The 26,897-nt window shown below is 40.6% G+C and overlaps 1 protein-coding gene across 1 annotated transcript in view; it reads left to right on the top strand.

Moving 5' to 3' along the window:
* The window catches only part of PTCHD1 (patched domain containing 1), a 50,872-nt gene that overhangs the window by 14,681 nt on the left and 9,294 nt on the right, over positions 1–26,897 (top strand). The window contains exon 2 of the mRNA XM_069463903.1: positions 22,098–22,758. Coding sequence (XP_069320004.1) covers positions 22,098–22,758 — 661 coding nt within the window. The remainder of the gene's footprint in view (positions 1–22,097; positions 22,759–26,897) is intronic.

Here is a 26,897-nt window from a genome sequence, read left to right as displayed (position 1 = left end):
AAGGCAAGAACTGGTAGATCTGACAGGAGGAATAGACAAATCCACTATTCTAGTTGGAGACTTCAACATTCCTCAGTCAGTAATTGATAGAATAAGCAAGCTAAAAATAAGTAAGGATATAGATGACCTTTACAGAGTAATGAAAATAATGTCTACTACTCTGGGAAGATTCATGATCAAACTTTTATAAGAAGTGTCTTTACAGAAGTATAGAGAAGCAAGACATTGCAGACAGGAGACTCCTTCCTGCACTGAGGGAGCTGTTGTAAGTCTGTAAGCAAGAGGTTTGGAATAGGACAACTGCAGAAGGAAAAGGAAGGAGATAGATTAGACTACTATTTTCCAAAATGTGTTCTGGGAAAATTCCCTTTGGTGCTGCAAAAAATTTTAAAAAAAGCAAGCTATATGGCCAAGTAACTTTAACAAATAATACTTGTGGTATCTCCATATCACATCCTCATATTGAATGCACACTATCGTATTAAAGGCTCTAAAAAGTTCCTCTGTAAAGAAACCTATTTAACTCTATCCAGTTTAGCATTTCTCAAATCCATTTAATATGGATACTTTTTACATTTTTGGTGACCCCTATTAACATCCCAAGAACTTAATGTGCTTCAGAACATACACAAAAAATACTGGCCCAAAATTATGCAGATGGAATCAACAGGACTTGAGGATCATTTGGGTGTGGGAATAAATGAGGGAAAAAGGGTAATGTTGGCTTAGAAGTTTCCCACCTGGGTGAATAGAAAGAGGATGATGCTGTTTAACAGCATAGTTACCCTTACAGGAAACAGGTAGAAGAACAAATTTGGAGGGTAAGATTCAGCTGTTGGATATATACCAGTTGAAATACTGCCATAGCATTTATTTGCAAATCTTCAGGAGGCATATGGAAATTCAGATCTGGAGTTTGAAAGAGGTGAGGTATTGATGTGAACTAGACATTGGTCAGCATAAAGGTGACAAGTCAAAACATGGAGGTGGAATTCATTGCCCATGAAGAATTTATTATAATATGACAAGGTCAGAAGTGCCAGAGACAGTCTTAATTAATACCAAATTTACAAATACGCAAAAGTAGAGGAGTCAGATAGACACTTAAAGCTAAGTCAAGAGGTAGGAGGAGAGAAGAGAGTCAAAATCATGAAATTCATTATGGGAGAAAGAAAGGGTTTCCGTCAAACTACAGATATTTACTCAACACCTTTGTTTGCCCGGCACATATTAGGGAATACAGCAGTGAAGAAATCATGTCCATGCCTTAATGGAGCCCACTGGATTCCCATAAAAATCTCAACATGTTTAACCATCTCAGATATTTTAAGTACTCCTTTGACTTTTTATTATTAACGTAACTCCGCTTAGAGTCTAAGAAGATGAGGATTAAAAAGTAGCCACTGGATATATCTTCTTAGAAGTCACTGTTGAGTTTTGGTTGAGCTAGGATAGATTCTAGACTGTAGTGGTTTGAGAAGTGAGTGGGAGGTGAGGAGATAAAGTTAGCAAGCATGAATTACTCTTTGAAGTATAGAGACAACAAATGTAAATGGTTCTTTAAAGAAGGGGAGATATGGCAGAAGTTGGAAGGGATGTGGGGTTAATGAAGCCTTTTTAAAAAAATATGGGAGAGACATGAGCATATTAAAATATAAAAAGGCAATGGGAAAGAATTAGTAGCAAGAGTTTGGGACATGGAAGAAGAGGAGATAAATTGTACTAGGAAGGAGAGGAAAGGTAGAACCCAATGAAAGCAACTGACCTTAGAGAAAGGGAGGATCATGACCTTGATTTTCAGAGCAGGGGAAGATGGGAACAGATACAGTTATTTATATGGTGACAACAAGTTGAAGATAATTCCCATCTGATGACTTGGGTTTTCTCTGCAAGATAGAAAGCAAAGTCAGCAGCTGAAGATGAATCTTGTCAAATGCTAGAGAAAGAACATTCTAATGTCTGTGGCCTTGGCCACCAATTGACGGGAATGAGAAGAGACTAGGTACTAAAGTGGAAGCAATCTCATTTATAGAATTTGAGTATGAAAGCAAAGAGACAGTCTTTCCTTCCCATTTGTCTCAAGGTGGGAAACGTATAGAGAAGAACTTGAAGTGAGGCAAGTTGAGAGTTCACACAGGATATTTTTAAATTTCAGAAGAAGAATATGGATTATAAGGAAGGAAAGAGTTGTTAACTCCAACAGTTGTTTGGCATTTGAACAGCTCAGTAGAGGAGACTAAAATGACCTAGAATGGTTTAATAAAGGTTGGGATGGTATGACCTCCAAGGACCACACAACCTTCAAATTCTGTCACATATTTTAGTAGTTCTCAACCATGGGTACATATTAGAATCACCAGAGTAACTCAAACATAACCATGTCCAGGCCTCAAACCTACAGATTCTCATTTCATTGGTCTAAAACCAGGGTGGACTACTCCAAATCATCTTTGTAGGCATCCCCTGGGACCTTGTTAGAACTACAGACTCAGACTCCACCCAGACCTACTAAATCAGAATCTGCATTTTTAACAAGATCCTCGATTGATTTGTATACACATTAAAGTCTAAGAAGTGCTGAACTAAAGCATGGTCTAGAGTGGGGCCCAAACATGGGTACTTTTTTGAAGCTCCCTTAAGTAATTCTAATGTGCACTCAATGTTGAAAACCACTGCTGGATAGAAAAATAGATCATTTTCAAACTGTATTACGCTCATGTGATAAAATCTCATCGTATTCTACATGCATGCAAAAAAAAGAGTACATGTAAACACTGGTGAAATCCAAATAAGGCCCCCATAGTTAATAGTATTGTACCAAAGTCAGTTTTGTGGTTTTGATACTGTACTATGGTTATGCAAGATGTTATCATTAGGGGAAGCTGGATGAAGGGTACATAGGAGCTCTGAACTATATTTGCAACTTCTCATGAGTCTTACATTATTTTAAAATAAAATGTTAAAAAAAACATTTTAAGCTAATAGAGCCTGCCTAGGATGAGGAGCAGCTGTTCTCCATCATCATCTAAGAAGTATATAGGTTCCATCATTCGGCCATTGGAGGATTTAAAGCAGAGGGAAGGCAAGTTTGAATTTGTGTTTCAGAAAAATAAATCTGGTGGCAGTAGACTGAAAGTAAAGAAAAAAAAAAAGGTAAGTTAGGAAGCTGTTTCTGTCATCCAGATAGATTATAAGGGCTAGAACCAAATCAGGAGCAATGGAAATGGAGGAGAGGATGGATTTGAGAGATTCTGGAGGTGAAATTGACAAGACTTGATGAATGCAAGGGTTCTCAACCTTGGCTGTGTGTTCTAGTCCCCTGGGAAGCTTTTTAAAATACAAATTGCTATAAGTCTGAGATTAATCACCAGGAAATTCTGATTTAATGGTGTGAGGGTGGACCCAGGCATCTGAGCTTGTAAAGTTCCACAGGTGGTTCAAATGGGCAGGGATGTGCGGGGCTGGATCAGAGGCTCAGGCTGAGGAAACGAGAAGTGGAGAGCAAGCCTCACAGGTTTTTAATCAAGGGTGTCAGTAACCAGCACGGGATGAGGAGGAGGCAGCAAAAGTACGGCCAGGAAAAATTAGGGAAACAGTCCTTCCTCTTCCATTTGTTTTATGTTGGGAAAAAAAATCACAAAACTTTGAGTTAAAATGTGTAAAGCCATAATCCTTGCAACCTAGCTATCGTCCCATGGCCTATCTAAACAAATATATTCTTAAAAGGAAATAAATAGGTCAGTTGTTTGTGCCATCTAAACATAACTGCAGCTTATTTAAAGAAAATCACACACAACTTTCTTATCAACCTCAAATTTGGAAGTGTATTATACAAGGAAATCTTCAGGAGGCTGGGCTAGAATGGGTTGGAAACAAGGTGAAATACTTTGTTTTTACTGCTGTTAGCCACTGTGGGTATTCTGGAAAGCTGGAAAGCCCTTCCCAACTTGTCTCCTAACTGTTCCCATCTTCTTCCACTAAATTCATGTTTGGGGTTGGTTTGGTTTTGCTCCTGTAAGGCTTTCTTTTTTTTTTTTTTTGGAATCCAGCCAAATGCTGCAACAGGTGCAGACTGCAGTAGTTCCTGCTCCCTGCCCCTGGGGCAGCGGGGAAGCAGGCACAGCAAAGCTTCCTCAACATTCAATGCTAATAGACCCCAAGATTCTGTGGAAGGTGTTCTCAAAGCATGCACCCTGCCCTCAGACTCACAAGTGGGAAGTTGCCAGTGGCTGACGGACTGTCTTTTACAGGGTGCTCTGCCAAAGCCACCATTCTCCACCTCATAAAAACAATCTGAGGCTTCCCTACTGAGAGCTATTTATGCTACCTATTGGGATTTCTCTTTATAAAGTTGTGTACAAAGCACCGTGAAAATGTTTCCACTTCAAAATGGTCTGCTCTTTAGCATTTCAGTTTTCCCCTTTAAGGACATTTTTGTTCTCCATTTTTTTTAACTTAGAAAAGTTACAAAGCCCACTAGCACCTCATAATAGATAATAAGCCCATCACAGATTTTAACAATTATTTTAAGTGGTTAATATGAGATGGAAAACATTAAGATGCCATTTACAGAAATACTGCTGTTCCAGGTTCTTCTATTACATTATGTCTCAGCTTTCTCCTAGCTATGTTATTTACAAGGTAACAGAGTAACCCCTAAGCTGATCCATTTCTTAAATGAACCCAAACTTAGTTTGAGATCTGTAGGCTGGTTTATAGATTCTGATGAAGCTACTTCAGCCTGGAAAAGGAGAGAAGAAATGATAGACTGAGAATCTTAAAATCTCTGTATTCCTAAGCCCAATATGCTATTCTTTCTAGAAATACATATATTAATATCTGCCTGTGTATTCCCTTCAGAGCTCGGCTAGAAAAACATTGTTATACTGTTTTGTTTTTAAATTGCTACAGTATCTTTACTTTTGCGGCCATTTTAACAATCATCTATTCCTATGTGTTCTGGTTCCTCATGTTTGTGTGTTTGCTTTTTTGGTTTTCTTGTTTTGCTTTTTTATTCCCTGAGTCTCTGAGAACTAGCTAGTACTTTTGCTTAATCACTTCTCAATATTTAACTAGGTTTCAGGACATTCAAGGGGAAGCTGTTTAATGCATGCTAGTGATGCCAAGAAGATTGTACAAGAGTATGCTGGCATGTCCAGAACGTTTCTATCTTGAGTTTTGTGTGCCTACTCTTTGCGTGCACTGTGCTGGGAGTGGGGATATAACAAAGAACAAGACTCAGTTCCTTCCCTCAAAGAGCTGAAAGAAGATGCCATTATAATATCGCAAGTGATGAAACAGATGTGTCCACACACAGGGGATCAGGGCCTAATCTGTATTTCCAGGGCAGGCTTCCTGGAGGAATGACACCTAAGCTGAGCCCATCATTCCTCATAAGTCCAAACTCTTAGAAGAGAGAGTGGGGGACTGCAACTTGGCTGCTCACTATGCAGTCCTTTCTGAAACAGCGTGTTTCTTATTAGTGCTGATTTGCAACAACTTCTCCCCTAAAATAGAAGGCAGGGCTCTAAAAAGTACCCTGTAGATCCTTCCTGCCTCACATCAAGTAAGTTACAGCAGAATCAGCAAGAATATCATATCTGGTAAACCTTGTCATTGTGCCTCCCACAAAAAGAGAAGTGCTACTTCTCACAAAGAATACAATCCTCCTATCATAAGAAGAGGCAGTTGCTCTATGACAATAACACCACTAGACAGCCAGGAAGAATATTGAATTTCTAGGTATTAAAACCATCATGCACTTCATGAATAGCAACTCCTGGGTGAAGGTGCCAACTACATTTTCTGATTGAGACGAGGAAATATTTTTCAGTACACAAAAGACTGCTGGGCACCTGTGATGGGCTTTTCTTCCAGGCATTTTATCTATATCGTGTCATTCAGGAATCAACAACAATACAAGACAGTAACCCCATTTTGATGATGGGGAAACTGAGGCTCCAGAAGGGTGACTTGCTCAAGGTCATCGGGAAGTGACTAACTTAGTTGGATATGAACACAAGTCTGTATGACTCCAGCGTCAGGCTCTTTCTAGCATGCCAGGCTGCCTCTGGAACTCTTCTCTCTTACAGTGTTTACAGTCACTCTCACTGATCTTGAACTTAGATATTCTTCTACAAATCAGTAAGGAAAAGATAATACAACCTAATATCCAAAGGAGCAAAAGGCTCGAATAGGCACTTTGGAAAAGAAGATAGCCACAGGGCTAATAAGCATGTTTATAGGTGCTTAGTTTCAGTCATCATGGAAATGCAAATTAAAACCAAAACGAGATACCAGTATTCAACCACCAGAGTGATTAAAATTAAAAAGACTGATAATACCAATTGTTGCTGGGGATGTGGGGCATCCAGAACTCTCATACATTGCTAGTGGAACTGTAAAATGGTACAATCACTTTGGAAAACTTAAACTAAATATATGCCTACTCTATGATCCAGAAATTCCACCCCTGGGTCTATATATACCCTTTGGTGTGCTGGGGCTGGCTCTTACTGGCTCCTTAAAAGATGATTGGGTACATCTCTTCCTAACTCACATCCCCTTGGTAGCCTGAAATTGACTGTGGTGGGAGTATTTACAAACATTTATAAACCAGAGCTATTTTTGTTAGGGAATTGATTGTTAAACATTTGCCAACACTGTATATACCTGAGAGAAATGAGTGCACATGTCCACCAAAGGCTATGTACAAGAATGTCCATAGTCATTTTATTTATAAAACCTCCAAACTAGAAACAACACAAAAGGCTCACCAACAGAATGGAAAAATAAATTGTGGTATCTTCACACAATGGAATATTACACAGCAAAAATAAATAAAAGTAACAAACTACTGATAAACACAACAACATGGATGAATTGCACAGGCCATTGGTTGAATGCAAGACAGCAGACACAAAGGAGTATATACTACATGATTCCATTTATAGGAAGCTCAATAACAAGCAAAACTAATTGAAGTTGATAGAGTCAGAAAAGCTTTCCTCTGGCGGTGGGGGGGTATTGACTGAGGAAGGATATGAAGAGAACTTCTGGGTGCTAGATATTCCATGTCCTGATCTGAGCAATATTTATGGATGTGTACATATAAAAATTCATTAAAGTGTACACTGAAGATTTGTACACTTTACTATATATAGATGTTATACCTTAATATTGAGGAGTATAGACACATAACACACACACATTCTAGTCAGTGACACTATTAGTAAGGTGGAAGAGTTAGACAACCATCCTAGCAGTGCGGAGCATCCAACAGTGGTGAGTACCAACAAGAAGAAAGGCAGCCTGAATCTTGGCAGACAAATCCGCTCAGTTTTACTGACATCCAACACACTGCCATCATGGAGACTTTCAACACCTGTACTGGCAGCAGTGCCGATGCAAGGAGAATTTGTCTCCATCAGCACATACTCCCCAGGCACATCACTGCCTGGGAAAGAATCCAGTGAATACATCAGCTGTCTCTCCCACACACCTACTGCCATAATAGCAGAAATCCAAAAATGTAAAGATAGGGACTCTCGTCCAACTTGGGCAATATTCCAGCATTTGCTGTCAACAGAGAACACTGAAGTCTGAGACCTTACCTGCTGAGATGTTCCAGAAGGATGCAAAGAGGCTTCTAACTATGTCTCTGAGCTTTTTTTTCCCCAAATAAAGTAAAAGCCAAAGAAATGCCTGCTTCCTTTATCATCAGCAAGAAGAAAAATGAGAGATCATGTCATCTCACAGTTCTCCATTCCTGGCAGGATGCAGGCCTAAGCCCTTCTTGAGGAGTTATGTGTATTCTTGTCATCAATATACCCTGGACCCAACATGTGATTAGCTTTAAGCCTTAATGAAAAGATTGGACTATGTCCCAAATGACGGGAAACTGCAGTTGATAGCATCAGGCCATCTATATTGATGAACTTATCAGGGCCTCTTGGAGAAATATTTATTGCATACCTACTGTGTGCATCATCAGAAAAATGTGTCCACCACCAAAAGATTGAGTATTAAGAGAAGCTCACAAAATCCTCACTTTACTCCCTAGGAGTTAAATTTTGTTTTATTTCCACATAAGACATTGGGAAGTTGGTTTTAGAAGTCTTTAATGTTTTGAGGACACTAGGAAACTCAGGCTTTGAGTATTATTGGACATTGTCTTAATTTGGGTTTCCCTAGAAGCCAACCCTGAAACAAAAAATCAAGTAAAAACAGTTTATTTGGGATGTGAAGGGCAACAAGAAGGGGAGCAAGACAGAAAGGAGACAGAGCCTAAAAGGGCACGTAATTAAGCAGGCAACTGCTGTGGGCAACTGGAGCACAATCCTACTGGGGACACTCTGAGAAGCAGTTTAAAACATACTCACCTCAGAGTGATCCCACCCATGGGGAGGGAGCTGGGTATTTATAGGCCAACTCCCATCTGTCATTGGTTGAGGGATGCTCCCAAGAGGTGTTAATTCCCCAGCACTTCTGGCCTGCCAAGCAGATGGCAAAGTAGGCTCTCTGACAAAGAAGTGTGGGTGCTGGCATTTGAAGTCAGGCAGGTGTGCTCTCAAGAGATAAGGGCTATGAACAGAGTGCCAACCACATCTGTCAAAGAGGAACTTGAAGCAATTGGCCAGGAACTTCTGTGCTTATATGATCTATGACTGCACTTTAGAAGTGTACATACAGAAAAGTGAAAGGCCACACATAAGCTAAATCTGCACATCTATAAATCTGCAGTTGATAGCACATTAAGACCCAATGCTAGGAAATGCAGCCCAAATGTTTAATCAGTACCATGGGGCTTAAACTTGTCATCCAATTCTACTACCTGGCTTACGCCCTGGGCTAAGCTGTCCAGATCTATAAAAAGGTAGAGACATAAACCTTTTGCTTCCTTCAAGCTAGAATGCCCCTGTGGTTCAGACCTTTTCACCAGTGAACTAGTTATTGCATTAGTGTTTTGTTCCATCTCCCTGCCTCCACTCTTCATCCTTCCCAAACCAGCTACCACACTTTAGGCAGAGTGATCTTCCGAAGACACAATTCTAATCGTGCCCCGTTTAAAACCTTTCATTGGCTCCCACTTGCCTACAGGAAAAAAATCTGTCCTCCAAGTTCAACAAACAAGGCCTTGTGTGATTTGAACCTTGCTTGCCTCTCTGACTTTCCTCTCAGTTTATTTCCATTTCCCCAGACATCCTTTTTGTGCCTCTGAAATTTTGCCCATGTCATAGCTTCTGCCTAAAGTACTCTCTCCTTCAGTTCCACACCCCTGGCCAAGCCTCTGCCCATAATTAACTTTTCCTCATTCTTAGGTCCTGATTTAGAAGTCACTTCCTCCTAGAAGTCTTCCCTGATGATCGCAAGGCCAGTGTGGGTAACCCTTCTCTTAATACCCTGCACTTCTCCTATCTTAGAACTCTACACAGATTTTGTAATTGCCTCACTGCTTGTCTTTATCTCCCTTAGTTTGAATGCTCTGTGAGGGAAGAGCCATATCTGTCTTGTTGACATGGATTGAGGTAAGATTTAGTAATAGGTACTAATAAATTACATTGAATGGTTGAATAAGAAAATCTTCCCTCATCTGGCTCCTGTCTCCTGTCCAACTTTGTATTTCAGTACACTCTCGCCACTGCTACACACATGCCTCTACACACACACACACACACACACACACACCCCTACATCCCCCTCACCAACATACACACACACACACACACGTCCTACACTCCAACATACTAGACTCCCTGTACCCCAATGCACCCTTTAGCTACTCCTATCATAGCACTATAATACTTCACTTTGTGATTTGCCTGTGCTGACCAATTCTGAGAATCTGCCTGAAGTTCCTCCACTAGACTCTAAGTTTCTTAAGGGTAAAATTATGTCTCAATGTTCTTTATCTCCACAGGGCTTACATAATTCCCAGCACAGTGTAGACACTTAATACATGTTGAATAAATGGGTCATTGCTATAATTGGTGATGAGGTGCAGAAGACTTTATCCGCATGACCTCTAATTCTCAAGAAAGCAAAAAAGCTCTGGCCTCCTACCTGCCCAGTGTCTGAGACCCATCACAGACTTCATATCTGTCAGCCTTGAAAATTTTCATTAGCCAAGTCAGCAAGCCACTGTCAGCATTAAAGCAAGATAGAATCCTCCAGAGTGACATCTTTGGACATGAAAACAATCTTTGTTCCTGGCTGAGCAATCCACTTCCAGAAGCTACATGTCAGTGAGACAGCTGAGTGGAAGCCATCTGTCAATTTTAGTAGGGCTAGTGTGCTCAGGGAAGGTAGATGAAATGTTCCAAGGGTCCTATGGATGTACCCCACCTCTGAAGTAGCGAGTAAAAGTGAGCTGCAGGATAGCTGAATCCTGCAAAACATCAGAGCCTTGACATGAAGGAACGTGCAATGGTGGGAAGGTAGTGTGGCTGGAAGTGGTTAGAGACAAAAGGAGTTTTTCCAAATTACTTTCCTGGAGGCCTTGATGATGACAAGGTAGTGTCAGGTGCAATATTCTAGGCTTCATCAGCAGTGATGGGGCTGCAAACCAAATGATTGTCATCTCAGGTCCACTGTGAAGCATAAACAGATGAAGTTACATCAGTGCTTGTATCCTCTTAGACATCCATGGATAGGAAGAGTATATATTCCTGGTTTGCTTGGGATGGTCCCATTTTGTGCTTGTTGTTCCTATAAAATTAACAGTGCCCTCTTGCACTTCTTTCAAAAGTGTTCCAGTTTGGATGATAAATTATATGGTCACACTGCCCGTCGACAACCCTAATAGCAGAAGCAGAATCTTCAAATAGACATGACATTGGGTGGTAGATACATAAGATTTTTTATACTAGTCTCTGGACTTCAAATAAAAAAGAAACCCAAAAAACAAATACACATGAAAAATTCAAACTACCCTATAATTAAGTATAGCACATAATTATTTCAGTCCCTAATTGCCTACCTAAATTGTTTCTCTGCTCTTACATTTTTTTAGATTATAGTCTAACCATATTCATTTGTCTAATGAGACCAACCAGTTGTCTGCAGCATGTAAGCAACAGGACCAAATTCAATGTCATCTGTTTATTTAAGATGTAAATTATATGCATGTAGCACAGTAGCCTTTGGGTACAAATGAAGTATCATTCAATGTCACCAGAGAAAATATAAATCAGCAAGAAGGAACAAACACTGAGAGTTCAGTCAGCACGTCTGTTGGGCTTCTTCCATGTGCCAGGCACTACTCTAGGGGCCTAGGATACAGGATTGAGTGAAAGAGACAAAGTCCCTGCCCTCATGAGCATGTATATTCTAGTGTTAAATTGCCTTTGGGGAGGGATGATACCCAAGTCCTATAACACCCCCAACTTCAATCTGATGTTTTCAATAAATTCACACACTGTCACGCCTTTTTACTAATATTTTCTGTAAACGTTTGTTTTGTTTTTTCTTTTCCCTTGTGTGTAAGTCTGGGTGGGGCGAGGGTAACATAGGAAACATACATGATGCAAAGGATGCTATCTGGACTGATGAAAGTCTTGTCTCTTTTCACATCTGTTTTCTTTGTCTCTAGCTGGTTGAGCATGCTTGTCATTGGTAATGGGGTTGTGGCTTCTTTCTGAGGTTTCTGTTGTAAATATCTGGCATTCACTGGGCTTCACTATTCAATACAGGTCAGAGTCTTGTTGCTTTTCCTAGGTTGCTCTGTCACGTCTGACCCCTTGACTTTGCTGCATCATTACCATCTCATGCTGTGGGCTGCCCATGCTTACGCTTAATACCAGAAAGCAAATTTATCAATATTGAAATGCCCAAAGCAGAGAGATTAGGGAATTTTGCCAAAGGAACTCCCATTAGGGGACAATCTTCTGAGCTCAGGATTTAAATCTGGGCTGATCCACTTACTAAATTTGTGACCTTGGGCAAGTTATTTAAGCTTCTTGAGGCTCAGTTTCCTTACCCAGAAATGGGAGTATGATATCTACCTCTCTTAGTTGCTGTAAGGATTAAATGAGAGGATAGATGTAGCATTCTTTCAACAATGTCCAACACTTAGTAGGCACTTAATACTTTTCAGTTTCCTTCTTTTATCCCCACCATCTTTACCTGCCTGCATTGGATTCCTTTACTTGTTGTGCATGGTAATCTAACTAGGGGGCTAACCTGAAGAAGATGGGATAGTTTTTAGCCTGGGAGCTTATACCGGAATTAGGAAGTGCCAACTTTTAAACACACACTATCCTATCCAGCTATTCTCTTCAAATATTTGTACTGATGCATGCTTCTAACCCCATTTTACCCCTTAGTCTTTCATCGAAGATGTGAGCAAAAATCTGTCACCATTACATTGCATTGAATATACTTTTCAAGAACAACTGAGGAAGTTACATTATTTAAATGAAAAAAAAAGTTGGGGTGGAGCAAGGCAAAATAGAAGATAGAAATGGGGTTTTCTGTTTATTCATTTTTTTTTTTTTTGCTATCAGACATTTACTAGGTACCACTTGTGTGTCAGAGACTACTGAGCAGTTTACATTCAATTTTTCATTTATCCTCCAACAATCCTAATGAGATAGTACTATTATTGTCCCCATTTTATAGATGAGGAAACTGAGGCACAGAGATAGCCATTAAATAACGGCTTCGTGTCCAAGATCATTCATCTGCTAGGTGCCAAAGCTGGGATTTGATCAGGCAGTCTGTCTCCACAATGCCAAAACATGCCACCAACATCAGCATCTCCCAGAAGGGGTCAAGGCCTTAGCAAGCTGAATCACAGAAACTATCACAGCTTGACCTTTTATGCTATAAGACCTCTCTTTAGAACAGGAACTGGAGGGCAGTGGCTGAAACGCTGCTATGATTTTAAGGGCAGTAGCTTTGTATGAGAACCTTGAGAACACAGAAAAATTATTGTTGGGAAAAATGCACTATCAGGTATTAATGCTCTTTTATGAATGACATCAAGTACTCATTCTTGTAAGGCTCATAGTCCATCATTCAGGAGAACCATTACCATGTCATTAGGTGGAACTTGTTTCTTGTTTTTTTTTTTTTTTTCGTCAGCCATAATTTTCATTATTCTCAAGCTCAGTGCCCATAAGAAACTTAGAAAATCCTTTCAAGGAAAAAAAAATTGCCAAAGAGCTCATCTGGTGGAGACACATATTCATAATTTTTTAGATTTAATAGTGTTATTAATTATTCACAGTTTCAGATATTTCAAGGATATGGCTTATATGGCATTTTGACTTTTGGTTTTTTTTTCTTAAGCTGAAACTACTAAAAGCGTGAATTACAATTGCATGTGGGAGCTTATGCCCAAATGTGTGCAGCTCTGTTCTTGCTTGTGGAAAAGGGAATGACTGGATAGATTTGTGAGCTCCTCCCTAGCCCAAAACTGTTGTCTGTTCTCTAAAAGCCTGCTCTAGTACCACCAAATTGTCTCTTGGAAACCAAAAAAATTTTCTGATACCCTCTAGGGAAGCTTAGGTTCTGACAGGAATATTGGGGAGCAGGGGCCAGGAGAGGGAAAGAACAAGCACTCACTGAAGGTCAATTAAGTAAACCACATGAAACTGCTACTATTGAACCACTTTTTAACCTATAGAAATGACAATTTTATATGGTTTGACCTAATACTAAATGCCAGGCCAGACACCTTTTATATGTTATTGTAATGACCCTATATGGTAAGGATTATCCCCATTTTACAGATAATGAAACTGAACTAAATGCCTAAAGTCATTGGCTTAGTTTGGATTCCCTCCCCCAGAAGCTGACCTGGAGTCAAGGACTCCATGAAAGTAGTATATTTGGAAGACAATCCCAGGAAGCACTGAGAAGAGAATGGCAGCATGAGACAGGGAAGGAAAGCACTCAGTTATGGGGACATTGTCAAGCCATTTGTCCTATGGGCAGCTGGAGCCTAATCCTGTTGGGGAACTCTGGGAAACAGTGAGAAATACATGCTGCGGGGTTATCCCACCTGGGAGGACATGCGAGCTGGGCTGTTTATACACAGACTGTCTTTAGTCATAGGTCCAGGCTACTTGGGACTGAGATAGTATGTTAATATTCCAGTATTTCCACAGCAGACTGGGAATAAGGCTGGTGTGTTAAAGTGGTAAGGGCAAGGGGATGTGGGCAGGGCCCAGCTGTGTCTGCTACAATCCCACAGCTAGTACTAACAGAGGTAGGATTTGAACTTGCGGCATTCTGATGTCATAACCCACATCCTTCCCACTAAAGCACAAGATGTTGTCAAACTGGGAAAGATCAGGGGTCCAGGGCAATCAGGAATCGACTCTAGGTTATGCTTGGACATCTGTAAGACCACTAACCAGAGGAGATATTATTTATCCATGCTTCCTGCTATATGATAACATAATTGCATTTGTGTAGCCCTCCAGAGTTTACAAAAGGCATGCATATCCATCATCTCATTTGGCTCTCATCATGCCCATGAGACAGACTAAAGTCCATTCACTCATGAGATTATTATGTTCATGTGTTTAATCCACAGCTAACTGAGTATGTGTTCCAGGCACGGTTCTAGGTAACAGAGATGTAAAGGTGGACCAAACAGACACAGGTACCACCACGGCAGAACTCATATTCTAGTGGGGGCAGCAGAATAAAGAAACAATGGTCAGTACTTTCTTCCCAGTGTTCAGTGACCCTTCTTGTATCATTACACGTACTCCCTAAGAATTTGGAACTAATTGATGGGCACACATGGATGGGCACAGAAAGAAGTAAAATCATTGTAAATCAAGAAGAGGGTGGGGAGAGGAGGAGGGGAATAAAAACCTACCTAACAGGTACAGTGAACAATGTTCAGGTGACGGGCACACTTACAGCCCTGACTAAAGCATTATAAAGCTATCTATGTAACAAAAACATTTATACATTTATACCCACTTAATATTTTGAAATAAAAAATATTTTTTTAAAAAAGAAAAACAATGAAACCTTTGATAATGTCCTATCATGATTGGGGCCATGAGAAAATTAGAATAAGAAAAGATGATGGTGATGCCAAGGGATGCTACTTTTTTTAAATTGGGGATGCAGTCAGGTAAGATGATTGCATTTAAGCAGGGAAGTAAAGGAAGTGAGGACACAAGTTTTATAGGTGTCTGGAGGAAGAACATTCCAGGCAGAATCAAAAACCAGACAAGCAGTGCGATGTGAGAATAGTAAGACACTAGTCCGAAGAGGTCAGCAAGGACACTTTCTCATGTCATTGGCCATAGTCAACACTTGGGTTTTTGCTCTGAGCATAATGGGGAACCTTGGGGGATTTAGAGCAGAGAAGTGGCATGTTTTCGTAGGTTCATTTTTTGTTTTTCTCTAAGTCACATGGCCATCAAGACCCAGAACCGGGACTAAAATTGAAGCCTTCTGACTCCTGATGCAGTGCTCCTCCCACTCAGGTCATTCTCTAGACCTAAATGTCCTCGGCATCCTGTTTTTCCTGTTCTTTGCAATGGTTATTTGTGTCCTCTTAACCAAATCTTAAGACAACTGTTGCCTGTTCCCTGCACAGTTGGCTCCCTGGCACTTCCCTTTGCAGTTTGGCCCCTCAGTCATCTTTAACATTCTCCCGTTTCTCTGATCATCCAGTCCTCTTAGAGCTGTCCAGCAAAACTCATCACCCACAAACTTGCTCAACTAAAGTTTAAGCTTGACCATGAAATCAAGTGAGAATTTAGAGAAGTAGAAAATAAACACTCTAATCAGAAAGTTTAACTTTACAGATTGCCAGGCATCTCCATGATCTGAAGGATTTTTAAAAAATCAAGACCAAATGAGATTTTCTCCCAGACCATGGAAATAAAGAGATTATTGGACCTGTGGTTCATTGTAATGTCTTTTTCATCCAGACCAGTAAGGAATCAGGCAGAAGTTGCAATGAGATATTGCTATTGCATTTTCTTTCACCATCATTATTTTTTGTTTCTAAAATCTGAGATTTATCTGCTTCAGATCCAAAGCTGCTTTGTTTTTTCAGCCAAGGCTGCAAAGACAAACTGAGCTTGTTTGGGGAATTACAATGTGGGGCTGCCTTGGCTGCTTTTCAGTGTCAACACCCGCAAGAAGAGTGTTTACCCCTCTGTAAAGTAAGGGGCAAAACAGAAGCATTCCACTCTCCCAGACCTGCACTGGCATTGCAGTATTGACAGAGGTGACCATTTGTCTTTTTGTTACTGGAGCAGGTCAGCATGACACCAGGCACACATGTGCAGAGGAAGCGTGTGGATAGATAGTCACTTGTTTGGCTACATCCACAGCTTAAATTTGGTGTCCTCTGAAAATGTAATGTTTCAAAGGCAGAATGATATTTCTGTTCACTTATTAAGGGATGACTAACTTGCTTTTGGCTGCACTACAAATGAATCATGGTAACAATCCCCAACTTGCGACTTCTGGTGTTCTGATGTAATGCATTTCTATTAAAAGAAGAGGAAAGAGAGTGGGTGAGAGTGAGATCATGCAAAGACAGAACATAATACCAAAGGAGTTAGCGTAATTTATGAACTGCAGCGGCCAGATCCATCCACTTCAAGGTATTTTCTTGTGTCCTGGGTTAGGATACCTTGCCAGTTAGTACCTACCCATTTACAGTTGCAAAATATAGATAGCCCCAGACCAAGACCTGGGATTTGGAGAGATTCAGTGAAGAAAACATTTCATTTAGGGGTAAAAAACAGATATTCCTTGAAAGCATTCTTAAGCAATTTTGATGTAGTGTCACTTGGAAGGTAATATTTGGGGGCAAATGATATAGGTTAGGAAGGCAAACCACAGTCTCCTTTTTTGCATTTTTAAAATGTATGCAGCTTCTTTGGGAGTAGCAGAAGCGGGGGTGGGAATGTGAGACAAGGAAGGGAAGGCAGCCCATAAAGGGGGGATCATCAGGCTAACTCCCACTAGAGGTGACTGGAGCTCCATCCTGCTGGAACCTGGGGAACCCACACCTTCTCCGAGTCTTCCCTAGCACATGAGATTCCTGGGGACTACTTGAGGCTGTTCCCAGAGCGTATTAATTGCCCTGCATGGGCAGAGTGGCCATCCTGCCTTCCCTCTTCTCTTTTCAACAAGAAACAAATACAAAAGAGCTGAAAGGTATTGTATAAGATCCTCTAAACCCACAGGTATTTTTCCTATGTTAGTCACCACTCAGGAGCAGATACTTCCTCCTCCCAGATCCCTTCTGTACTCTCCTCTACAAGGTGTCCCTGCTGTCTTCTGAGGAAGATCTGAGTGTGCCAAGGAGAGGCAGAGAGGAAATTAGACTCTGGCCTGTCGTGACCGGCAGCCCATACTGGCTTTGTCCCAGGCTCTGGCAGAAGGGGATTATAAGAGCCAGTGCCTCCCCAGAACGAGAAATCACTCAAAGAAGGGAATCTTTTTTTTTGTTTGTTTGTTTTGTTTTGTTTTGTTTTTTTCAGGAAACCTATTTTCTTTACCCTATTTTCCTTCTGGGTTTCATCTACTATCAGGTCTGTCATTGTCCTAAAAAGAACGTCAATGTTTTGAAAAAGCATACCTCAAGCAGCTGTAATAAAATCTCAAACTGGTATTTATAAAGTTAACTTTCTCACCCAGTATCTGCATAGTTTGTGAATGTCATTCATCTTAGAATTATGTAGTGTTAGAACTGGAAGGGTTTGTCCTTAAAGATTAGCTAGATCAATACCCTTTTCTTCCTGATAAATCTGAGACCTGAAGTCTCAGACCTAAAGAAGAAGAGTGACATTCCTAAGGTCTCTGACACTTCTAAGGTAAGTAGCAGAAGCCACACTGGAAGCCACAACTTCTTATTACTGGATTCGTTGTGTTCATGGCCTTTTTTCTTAATAAGCCTGTCTTTGAAATGTTTTATTTAGTAATTTCAGAGGCTGGATGGTGATTAAGAAAAATCAATAAACTCAAAACCCATCCCCTTCATTACCTATTAATATTGCCATATAATATTGCCATCTGGAGATGTGGTTTGGCTGTTTGGATTATTTCTGGTCTCTCTTATCGGACTCCACATTTCTACGTGTGACCGACCATTCCACGGCTTGGTCATATCCACCACTAGTTATTTGAACCAGGCGGGCTGACTCTTCTTCTCTAAATTCTCTACATCTTCACTGCTGAATTTGTGTTGGTCCAGGGTAAGTGTCCTGCTGTGGAGTAAGACCTAATTTAGAATCCTGCATCTGCCTTTTAAACTCGGTCGTCTTAGGTGAGTGATTGAAATTCTTTAGGCCTCAGTTGCACCAGCTGTAAATTGAGGATAATCATTTAACCATTTTCATAGAATCTTTGCATTGAATAATTTTTTTAAACTGTACAGAAAAGTACTACTATTATCATTATCGTTCTTAACCTGAAGGGTGATGAGAGCAAAGCAGCTAATAATTTAAATGATATGTTCAGAGCTTTAGCATGAATCTCAATTTAACGTTCAGTCTGGCCTCTTTCACAGCAAATACAATAATAATCAAAAATGTTCTGATCAGAATTGACATTGGATTGGGATTTACTAGCACAAAGTGCTTGGCATTGTTTACTGTTAGGATATTTCCTTTGTTTTGGACATTGTATCTCATGTGATTTTTCCATGCAAGAGTGCAAGCACACTAAATTCAGAGAAATTATCCTATTATTGGCAACACAGGGGATTTGATGAGTACTTGTTGAATGTGTGTTGAGTGAATCATCTAGAATCTATACATAGTGATAGAAACATGGATTATATGTTGATTCACATGACAGATTGAGACCGCATCAAGGGTGAGGGCTATTACTTTGTGTCATTTTCCCTTCCTTTTCTGAGAAGAGAGTCTCTTACCTAGTTCGATATTAAGCTTGTGTGGATTGTGGTTGTCCATTTTGTGTATTATCTGAAGCATAGCTTTGATCTCTGGCTTCCTTTCCCCCCTGTGAATATATCTGGTACCATGGTTTAGAACATCTGCTAATGTTTCTGTCCTGAGTGGGGCTCCTTTAGGAAAGTCAGGGCATTCTAAAACCCTATATGGGTAGATGTTCTGGTGGCATGTGTAGTTTGTCTGCCCATGACTTCATGGATATCCAAGAGTAGACTGTGTATGTACTTGATGTGTAGTCATAAGAACCAAAAATCAGAACTGAGCTATCTCAGAAGTCATAGAAGGGAGTCCGTCTTAACTCTCCTTTCCCATTCCTCTTATTACCCTTTCACCTCTTATCCCATGGTAGAATCCCACAGACTCCCCCTGCCAGGTGGGTGGCCTCAGCCAACACCCCCTCTCTGGCTGCTTTGTCACTCTGTATCAACCTGCCACTCAGAAGCAAGAGTGACACATGTTCTGCCCACCACTCCATCAGAAAGTCAAGGCAGCTGCATCCTACAGCAGCTCTGGTGCTGAGTTAAGAAACCTTCCCTCTCAGACTTCAGTAAGATTCTCATTTTCCTATGGTCTGGTGGTACAGGGGTTAACATGGTGTCTGCTTTCTTCAATGTATGGTCTCAGGGGTCATAGCAGTAGATCTGCAGAGTTGGCAGATCACTAAATAGTTTACAACTCCCCACCCAGCAGGGCATGGTCAACTTAGAGAATGGATGGAAAATATCCCCTTGCTATAATTGGGTTCAGCCCTGTGGCTTAACACCATCTTATTTGGCAATCTTTTTCACTTGACATATTTAGTAATCACTCTAAGGAAGATTTATTATACTGCTCATGGGAACAAACAATGCACTAAATATTATACATATGCATGCTTTCAATACCACTCCTTTTCTAGCCTCTTTTGAATCTTTCCCCAAAGTCTTTCTTTCATATCTTATCAAAACTCTCTTGTCTTTAAATTCCTTAGTTCTTCTCTTGTCCAAAATAACCTTTTACATTTTGCAAATTTTTTTTTAGTTAGGAGTTCTTTTAACCAAAATTCACTGGGCCATGCTTAGAGAAGAATGGATAAAAACACACTTTTACAGCTTAAAACCATTGAAGACATTTTGCTCACCATTAGTCCCCAAAGCATCAAAACAAGCAATTAGCATATGTTTAGGGTTGTGAAAATAGCCCCTTAGGTATCCCTGTGTGTGTAGCTATGTATTAATATATATGAAAGAACCCCAAATATTTCAGCCAAACATAATATAATAAAATGTTTTATGAACCTGAATGTTGGTACCCATGAAGAGATGTAGGGGAAAGAGGCACTGAAAATCAGGATTAACAACTCATGCTCTGTGCTAACAAAAAAACTTTGACTGCCAGTGCCCCTCAGACATTTTTTCAAAAGCATAATATCTCACTCACCCAGGCACGTGCACAGCAAAATGTCTTAACAAATAATCTATCTAGAACAGAAATCTGAGAAAATTTATCAGGGTCACGGAGACTCTCAGAAGATTATGATTTGCAATGGCACAGCTACAGTATGGCTACTCTGTGTATGTTAAATTCTATTTTCTTTACAAATGAAATGTTCTTCATTCATCAGACATGCAAAATGGCTATCTGTGCTTTTGGGAGAGCCCACACAGTGCTAGGCACAGTCCTAGATACACTCATTTACTTAACACTCAACTATATGTCTGCCACTGGCCTCATTTTCCAGACTGGACACATTTTACACAGAGAAGGCAAAGCCACCACGAGGACAAGCAGCTGGCTAGTTGAAACAATTAAATTAGGGACCTGTGTAGCTACCACTGAAACAGTAACACAATGCCATTAAAGAAAAGACAGCGATTAGCCTCATCACCCAACTGCATGCCCTCCCCAGGCCTCAGTTGTCTCATCTGTAAAATGAACTGTTTAGAGAACTTAAGGTGTGAAGCCCTGACACATGGCAGTAGCTCATTTAAGTCACTTACTTCCCCCCTACATTGCCTTGTTTTCTTATCTTAGATAATAGATTACACATATTCCTACTTGTGATTTTTTTAGGGGTGGGGTAGTAAAAGCACAAATTCAGGAATTAGTTGCTGGCAAGAACCTTCATTCAGCTACTGGCACTGCCAACCTAGAGGTGCATGGTGAGGGGCTAAGAGCACAGGTTCTGGAGCCAGACTGCCTGGGATAGCCCAGCTGTGCCTCTTACCATGTGTGTGACCTTGGGCAAGTGACTTGGCTTTTTTGTCTCAATTTCCTCATCTGTAAAATGAGGCTAGCATTTGTACCTATGTCTTAATTTCTTGTAAGGATTAAATGAGTTAATCTGTATAAAGGGTCTAGAACTGTGTCTGGCATGTAGTAGGGGCAGTTAAATTAGTGCTTGTATTCTCATGTGCACTTTGATGGCAGGTATATGGTACATGGGCAAAGCAAATTCAACATGGGGCAACATGTAGAATAAATCCTATTGTTCTCATTTTGCATGATTCCCATGTATCCCAGCCAGGCTCTTACAGTTACAGCTCTCTTCCTTCCTACTATGCAGACAAAGAAAACCAAGGAATACAAGGACCCTCGAGGTGAACCTCTTGTCTTTTAAGGTAGAGAGTGATTGAATTGGATGAGAAGATCATTTAGCTGCCCTGCAAATCAGCAGCAAAGGATGGACCTGCAGAAGACTTCTGCATTCGGAATTGTACCTTAGTTCACTTTTTACATTACATTTTCAAGAGGGAGACTGAACAGGGGACCTATATAAGATTTCCAAACATTATAGACCAATTGGGTCGCAAATAAAGACCATGTGGAAATAATGCTGGTGCTTTAATGTAGCACTTCTCAAACTTTAGCTGCATCAGAATTCCCTGGAGGACTTGTGAAAACCCAGTTTCCTAGGCTCCACCCTCCCCCTCAAGTATTTTCATTTCTGACAAGCTCCCAGGTTGTGCTGATGCTGCTGGTTTAGGGGACACACTGTGAGAGCCACTGGTCAAGTGTGTGTTTTGCATCCCTACTACCTATTTCTGTTCTAAGGTTATAACATTTAATTTGAACTCTTTAGCTTAGAGATGGAATGAATGACTCCCCCCTCAAAAAACAAAAAACAGAAATATTCAAACCCACAGAGCTAATGTCTGTCTTATTAACATCTAATTTTTGGTAATAAACACTGTCATTTTTTCCCCACAGTTGCATGCTGCTGTGACCAAGATCCAGGTTCCAAGGCCTGGTTTTAATTACACGTTTGCCCACATATGTATCCTGAATAATGATAAGACTTGCATCGTGGATGACATAGTGCATGTCCTGGAAGAGCTAAAGAATGCTCGGGCCACCAATCGGACCAATTTTGCTATCACATACCCAATCACTCACTTAAAGGATGGGAGGGCCGTGTACAATGGGCATCAGCTTGGGGGTGTCACCGTGCACAGCAAGGACCGGGTGAAATCTGCAGAGGCCATCCAGCTCACCTACTACCTGCAGTCAATCAACAGTCTCAATGACATGGTGGCTGAGAGGTGGGAGTCCAGCTTCTGCGACACTGTCAGACTGTTCCAGAAATCCAACAGCAAAGTCAAAATGTACCCTTACACGTCCTCATCACTGAGGGAAGATTTCCAGAAGACCAGCCGTGTGTCAGAACGTTACCTGGTCACCAGCCTGATCCTGGTGGTCACTATGGCCATCCTCTGCTGCTCTATGCAGGACTGCGTCCGCAGCAAACCCTGGCTAGGTCTGCTCGGGTTGGTGACCATAAGCCTGGCCACTCTCACTGCAGCTGGGATCATCAATCTTACTGGTGGGAAATATAATTCTACCTTCCTGGGAGTCCCTTTCATCATGCTAGGTAATTACTACCCTTTCTTTTTCTGTTTCCTCCTGCTGGTGGTGCTGTGTTCCTAAAAGGCCAAGACTAGCCATCTAACAATTTTGTTTCATTTATAGTGTCCTCATTTTGCCAAGAAGTCCTGCAACCAATTCTGTAAAGTGCTGGTCATCACCAAGAGGCAACCTAATCTGCTAAATGTACCAGAAATCCAAAGTCCTGGGTTCCAGCCCTCGTTTTCCATTAAGTAGCTGTGTGGTATTTAGCAGATATTAATCTTCTCTGTGCCCCAGGGTCTTAGGTTCAGCTTCCCCAGAAGTAGACCCTGAGACAAGGATTTGGATACAAGTAGTTTATTTGTGAGGTGAGCCCTGAAATCACCAGCATGGGAGTGAGGAAGTGAGACAGGAAGGTGGACAGTTCAGGGTATGTTCATGAACAGGTCCTTGCTGTGGACACCTGTGGATCAATCCCACTGGGAACCTTTGGGAGACACTGTGAAACACACTTCAGAGAGGTCCTCCCTGAGGGGTGAGGAAGCTGGGCTATTTACCCAGAAACCCTGTGATTCATTGAGGGCTACTCCCCAGGGTAGTTAACTCCCCAGCACTTCCCAGAGAAGTCTGAGCCTACTCTTGCAGCCAGAGAAAGGCCTCAGGTGACTCTGTAGTAGTAAGTCTTCAATGAGTTCAAGAATGGTGAATGAAAGGGCACATGGATTGGGCACTAATGGTGTCTCCTACTCTCAGTTTCCCCACCTTATGAAGAGAGTGGATGTGAACATCACACAAAAGGACATGATAAATGTACAAGAACTTTGAAAGTAACATGTGAGACATCAGTAGGAAGGTAACTTTTTCCCTGTTCTTCCTATGAACTCAGAAGAATATTTTAAAATGATAGTGACAGTTACAGTATGCTTCCAGTGTATTCACTCTGGGGGGCTGCAGGAATTCCCTGATAGAGATAATGGTCAAAACAAAGCCATAGTGGTCATAACATCGGTTGCTCTGTCCATCTGGTATCCAAGATGGCATGCCCAGCAAGCCTGATGGCAGGGTTTCTGTGGGCCAAGTATTCAAGCAGTTAGCTTTCTCCTTTTTCTGTGGCAACTTCTCATCAATTCCTTTAGCAAAAATAAAATGTCATTTGGAATCAGATACTAATATGACAAATGAAGTGGCATTTTTCTTTGACTGAGAAATAACCATGGTTGAGTTCATTAGTATGCCTTATGCCCTCTTTTCGAGTAGTAGAAAAGACAAGAATTTCCTCAGGAAATCTCAGCTCTGTTACAGTTAAATGATAACAAGCAGGGCTGGTGGGGCTGTAAGGCCACAGAATTACATACTGCCCTCGATGTTCTGTGGCCTGTGGGAATTGAGACCTAGTCAATAAACATATAACTAGTAGCTTTTGTGAAAAGTTAGGCACTGTGGGGAGACTGAGCAGCCTGAGAATTTGCTCAGTCAGTTTACTTGTCACTACTGAAAACAACAGAGAAGGAGCCTGATGTATTTCCTCCTGAATCCAGCCTGTTAAAAAAGCAGCATAACTGGCCTCTTTAAAATAACCTCAGGACCATGGGGGTTGATTGTGGAATACAAGGTGGTTCCTTGAAGAGTGAGTAGGACTGAGTATTAGTAGCTTCCAAAAAGGTTTGAGTCAAAGTGTAATTTAAGATGTTTTGCCCATGATTAGTCACATGCTTGAGTGTTTTGGGGATTTTTTGAGGGTTTTTTTAGCTTTCAATTTTCAAAATACAGTGATTTTTTTTGTTGCCGCTTTTGCAGCAGGAAGACAAACATGAATAAGAAAAGGGTGGGGAACTGAAGGGAGATAGTAAGGTTGTTAAGGTGAGAAAAAAGGATGTCGGAGCTAGAGAAAGGACGATCGGTGCTGGTTTTATGACATGCCAGGTTGTTACCAGTGAGCCCAAAGCACATTAGAATACATAAAACTTCTTAAAAATTAATTATACTAAGTACAATGAAATTACAATATTCAAAACTTCTTAAAATTAATTTTATTAAATACAGTATTTAAAACTTTTTTGTACCCTTTAAAGAAGTTTTAAATATTGTAAGTCAAAGTCAACACAAAAAGACTATGAGGCCGGGCGTGGTGGCTCACGCCTGTAATCCTAGCACTCTGGGAGGCCGAGGTGGGCGGATCGTTTGAGCTCAGGAGTTCGAGACCAGCCTGAGCAAGAGCGAGACCCCATCTCTACCAAAAAATAGAAAGAAATTATATGGACAGTTAAAATATATATAGAAAAATTATCCGGGCATGGTGGTGCATGCCTGTAGTCCCAGCTACTCGGGAGGCTGAGACAGGAGGATCGCTTGAGCTCAGGAGTTTGAGGTTGCTGTGAGCTAGGCTGACGCCACGGCACTCACTCTAGCCTGGGCAACAGAGTGAGACTCTGTCTCAAAAAAAAAAAAAAAAAAAAGACTATGGCAGATCTTATTGATGTAGAGAAGGAGGTAAGAGATAGCAGGATGAAAAGATGCTGTTAGCAGGAGAGTGTCTTTTAAAAACAAATCCAGAAATAGTAGTGCCATAACTCCACAGGGACTGGGTATCACTGAACTTTACGTCAGAGTTCAATTCAGAAAAATCTGGCATTCGCAGTGAAAGAGACCAGGCACCACAGGTGCCCAATACGCCCTTGTTTGCAATTTGTGAGGAATGCTACATGCATTGATTTGACAGCAGTTTTCCCTGCTGACAATCAGTGTGCAACCTTTATACTTTCAGCCCAAAGAGTTCTCAAATTACTTAGTCACAACATGAAAGGAAGCTATATGTTTTAGTAGCTAAGGCCCATTTGCAAAAAATAATTTGCACGATGTAATGGGTGCTTATATGCTCATAAAGCTAACAGTGCCTGGATTTAGGATGGTTGCCCTTCTGTATTTCTCAGATAAACTCTTCATTCTTTAGAGTTTGATTGTGAAATGAAATATAAGCAACAACAGGTTCACAAATGATGCATTCAAGGTCAATGTTTAATTCTGGTTTTTTGATGACCAGTTCTAAAATGCCAATAAATATTTCAAATGACCAAGAAGAAATGCCATGCTAATGGTTTTGCACTGGGTCAATAAACTGTTTGTCCAGTATTTAAATTTGCCTGTCTATAACATAAAATGGCTACACTTAACCTAAGCAGATTTAAGCAAAATTACTTGATTTAGTATGTTATATAAATACAATATCAAATCAAATAAAAATATATATAGCCTTCATTTAGAAGGAAAATTATCTTAGAGTCTCAACTGCAGACATTTCCTTGGCTGTCAATAGGTCTATAATGTGATAAACATTATAGATTTAAAACTCAACAAACTAAACATGGGCAGTGTGATTCTGGTCACATAAGGCCAGATTCAGCCAAATGCCAAAATGGCAGATTTAGAATGGAAAATTTTAAGACCACATGTGTCAAGCGGTATTAACCTGACAAAATTCCAGAAGAGGAAAGAATTTGGATAAACTCTAAGAGTTCACCATAATGGGATGTGACTGTGTGTTTCTAGCCAAGACGATACGTGACATCTCTGGCAGCAAGAATATATCCTACACAGATGAATCATTTTGGCAATGATGTAAGCATAGATACATCATGATTTAGAATGTTTTTAATCAGTGTTGTGCATATTAGACGATCCCACTTCTGCCAAAACCTCTGTCCAGATGAGTCAGATCGGTTTATTTAGAGCTGAAATCCTAAAAGGTCTACACTATTAAAAATGCTCATTGACATTTTTTAGTTACTATAATTTGGAGAAGAGTTTATTTGCTATATACCCCTTTATCATGCATAAAATAATGTCCTTTCTTTCCAAACTACATTGCTATCAAGTAGTGAAGTACTTGAATTACCATTTGTAAACATATGATACTCACCATTTTAATCTGTTATGGAGTTTCCTTAAAGGATGAGGATTTATGCCATTGATTTCTAGTTGGGTATTATTTAAGAAATTGGCATAGGTTTTATATGTGCAAGCTCTCCTTACAGTCTTAGTATTTCCACAGCTCTGCTGATCAGACAGACACAAATCAGGAAAGGGATGGAATGTTAGAGAATATAGAAAGGAACAGAAGGAAGGTTTTCTTCCTTCTGTATCTGGAAAGTTTGTTGCTTCATGTAC

The sequence above is a fragment of the Eulemur rufifrons genome, chromosome 30, assembly GCF_041146395.1.
Source record: "Eulemur rufifrons isolate Redbay chromosome 30, OSU_ERuf_1, whole genome shotgun sequence".
Lineage (NCBI taxonomy): Eukaryota > Metazoa > Chordata > Mammalia > Primates > Lemuridae > Eulemur > Eulemur rufifrons.
This window is presented reverse-complemented; position numbering and strand designations above follow the sequence as displayed.